Source organism: Penaeus monodon, chromosome 22 (genome assembly GCF_015228065.2).
Source record: "Penaeus monodon isolate SGIC_2016 chromosome 22, NSTDA_Pmon_1, whole genome shotgun sequence".
Taxonomy (NCBI): Eukaryota; Metazoa; Arthropoda; class Malacostraca; order Decapoda; family Penaeidae; genus Penaeus; species Penaeus monodon.
The window spans coordinates 4,772,868-4,776,132 of NC_051407.1; the positions used below are offsets into that span (position 1 = coordinate 4,772,868).

Sequence of the window (3,265 nt, forward strand, 5' to 3'; positions counted from 1 at the left end):
TGCACCACAGAATCACGGTCGCGTCCTCCCTTTCCGCATGCAGTAGCTGTGCTGCCACCTATTCCTGCAGCAGGTGAGTCATACCTTTCTCTGGCCCCTTCTTGGTCAAGAGAGACTGTCGTACACTTTCAGTACGTATAACACTGGTGGTTTGGACATTAGTAGAAATTTTATGTGTTGGTTAGAGGTGGTTAGAAGAATGTGGGGACCTTGTATTCCTTGTCTGATTCTGTCCTGTTCTTCCCTGCTTTTCTCTCCTGGAATTTTAATTAAGATGCATTTTGGACAAGGCATTTAGTCTTCTCCTTGTTTCTACCTATATTGTTCCTCCTTAATTGTAGAATTATTTGCAGACTTTCTATTGTGGAACTAATTCATCTGTTGTATAAGTTGCTTTTTTCTTTATCTTTTACTGTATTTTCAAGTATATTTGCTTGATTTCACTTAACTTTGACATTTTATAGAAATCATCTGCTGTATTGCAAAATACTTGCTTTAAAAATAATTTTGAAGTGTTATAAATAGAACTTGTTAAAGTGAAACAGTTCTCAGTCTGAATTTCAGAAAACATCCAGAGCTGTAAATCTTGACACTGTTATAACTGAACTTTTATATTTTATAGTATAAAATACCATATGTACAATTATTTTATTGTTTCCTGATCGGGCTGAAAATCAAATTCTATTTGTAACATATGTTGTTTTACAGCAGGAATGGGTAGTGGACGACGACGCGGAGCTCCGGGACATCCCCCTGACTACGCAGAAACTCAGATGAGGATGAAACAAATGGGCCGAGCCCTTTCCCATGATGGTGTGCAATATTACCGGCAGACACACCTTGATGGTACGTTTTGACTGGTCATTTTTTATATACACAAGCCTCCTGATATTGATCATTAACTTAGTCCAGCTTCACTACAAATCATTTGTGTATTTTTGCTAGTAGTTGACTCCAAAAAGAAACAAAATATTGATATAAATCATATAAATAAATTTTGTATTATATAAATATGTTCTATAAACTGCATTCTTTTCTAAGTACTTGTATCTGCATATTCATCCTTAGGCATTTTCAGATGAAGAGGAGGATGCCCAAGTCTCTGCAGTGTGAAGGTTGACGCAACCATCTGTGATGAGACAAACATGAGAGGTCCTGGAGGTCCTGGACAGATTCTACCTCCTCTTCAGGAAGACATTTGGGACTTCCTACACAACAAGACCAAGCCATTGGAGTTTCCGGTTGTTATATGTATACCCTTACCTAGAATGCATAGCAGTTAGTTGATGGGGGTGTGCAGGACAACTGTGTGATTATCCTTTGCTTATCTTGTGATAATAAAAGTTAAGAGTTCAGAAGCCAAAGATAGATGGATTCCTATGGCCATGAGAGTAGGCATTAAAATCTTGTATGTTTGTTCTACTCTTTGATGTATGACTTATAAAGACTGTTAGGCAACTGATGACTTGCTCATGAGTCCTTTAAGAAAACAGTATCCCTTTAATATATAGAATGAAGAAATATTGTGTTTCATTACCTGAAAATATGAACACAGTTTCTTTGAGGGAGGAGATATAATGCCTTTATGACATGTCAGCTCTCAGGCCTTAGGGTACTTTTGGGGCACAGCTTCATTAAGATTTTTATGGATGTAACACATTATAAATACATGTAGATCATGCCTATATGTGGATGTCCTTGTATATAATTATATAGATAGATATATTCATGTCCATATGATAGCCAATAAGCATAATGTGTAGATGTATGTAATGCAGTCAACAATTGTGAGACTTACTCAGAGCTTCAGTATGAAGAAATTTTAACTTTGTAAATAGGAAATTTAAACATATGGAAGCTTCATGTAAGACTCAGGGATTGGTGGCTCAAAGAATATCATTGGTGGATGTAATGTTCCACCTCCTGTTGTCTGTCCCTCATTTTGATGAAGCCAGCCAGCCATATTGTCGTCCAAGTCCAACCTAGCCCAGGGAACCACTGATGATGTTAGCTAGCGTGTGCGACTGTGCCCACATGTAGTAGATGTGGGCTTATTATCTTGTTATCTCTTTATTTATTTGTAAATTGGCTAAAAAACATATTTGGAGATAAAGATCGATGAGGTCAGCAGTTTCAAAACTTCCATGATGAAGGTCTGAGATGTAGATGAAACATATTTTCAGAGCTCGGTGATGTAATGATAAGTTTGTTTCTTTTTCTTACAGAAAATTTGCATTGTCAAAGGATATTAAGATATATATCCCCTCCTCATATTCATAATTCCCTTAAGTAAGAAATATTTGTTCCTCATTTGAGGAATTATTTGATTATTATTTGATTGTTATAAAATCTTGCATTTCATGAATGTTATCTGTAATAGCTATTAATATCCCAGTTTTCCACCCTTATGTCTAAAGAGACATCAGAATATTCAGTGTAATGTAATTTTGTTGTACTTTTTTGTAAACTGATAATGAGTCATGTCGTTTCCGTGTAAACTATATGCCTGAAATCTCATTGTCCAATATTGGATATTTTCACAAGTTATTTTCTCGACATGCAAATACGTAGATACTCTTGATATAACTTCCAAACCCCATGGCCCTTTCTGGAGGCCTGGCGGTGATATGTACAAATAAATACACTTCACTTTGTAAAGATGTGACTTTCATTTTTACCTAATAATTGGTCATGCATAATGCCTTATTTAACCTGGAAAATATATATATATTTTTTTTTATCCTGATATAGACATCCCAAATTTAGTAATATAACTGATGTATAACTTCATATTCAATATATAGTAAATTTCCGAAGACACAATTTTGAGAAGTTACTTAGGAATTCATAAAGGAATATATGCATAAACTACTGTATACCATTAGCAAACAAATTGAAATTGGGGGAAAATACCCAATTATTACTAAAAGTTTGAAATTAGAAAAAAATAACTATTATGCTTTTAGTTCAAATGAAAAGGGTTCTTTTCTGGTAATTATTTCATCTGAATTATTAATCATCTGCATGAAACTGATAATAATACCAAGGTTCCAGTATGTTCCTGAAATAACTATCTCGCCTTTATTGGCCAAACTACCTTCTGCAATAGTACATTTTACTACTATAATACAACAGTACAGTACTACTGTATGATACAATATTACAGTACAGTGCTAGAAGATATACTGCCTGTAGACAAAGACTATAGGTCATTGACCCCCCCCCCTCCATCCCTTTGTAGACAAAAACAAAAAAACACTGCCCC

The 3,265-nt window shown here is 35.0% G+C and overlaps 1 protein-coding gene across 1 annotated transcript in view; it reads left to right on the forward strand.

Moving 5' to 3' along the window:
* LOC119586837 (rap guanine nucleotide exchange factor 2-like) overlaps positions 1 to 2,658 on the forward strand; it is a gene marked incomplete in the record, with an annotated part of 32,613 nt that extends 29,955 nt beyond the window's left edge. Inside the window, 3 exon segments of the mRNA XM_037935565.1 lie at positions 11 to 73; positions 709 to 846; positions 1,079 to 2,658. Coding sequence (XP_037791493.1) covers positions 11 to 73; positions 709 to 846; positions 1,079 to 1,113 — 236 coding nt within the window.
* Between the last annotated feature and the right edge of the window lie 607 nt (positions 2,659 to 3,265).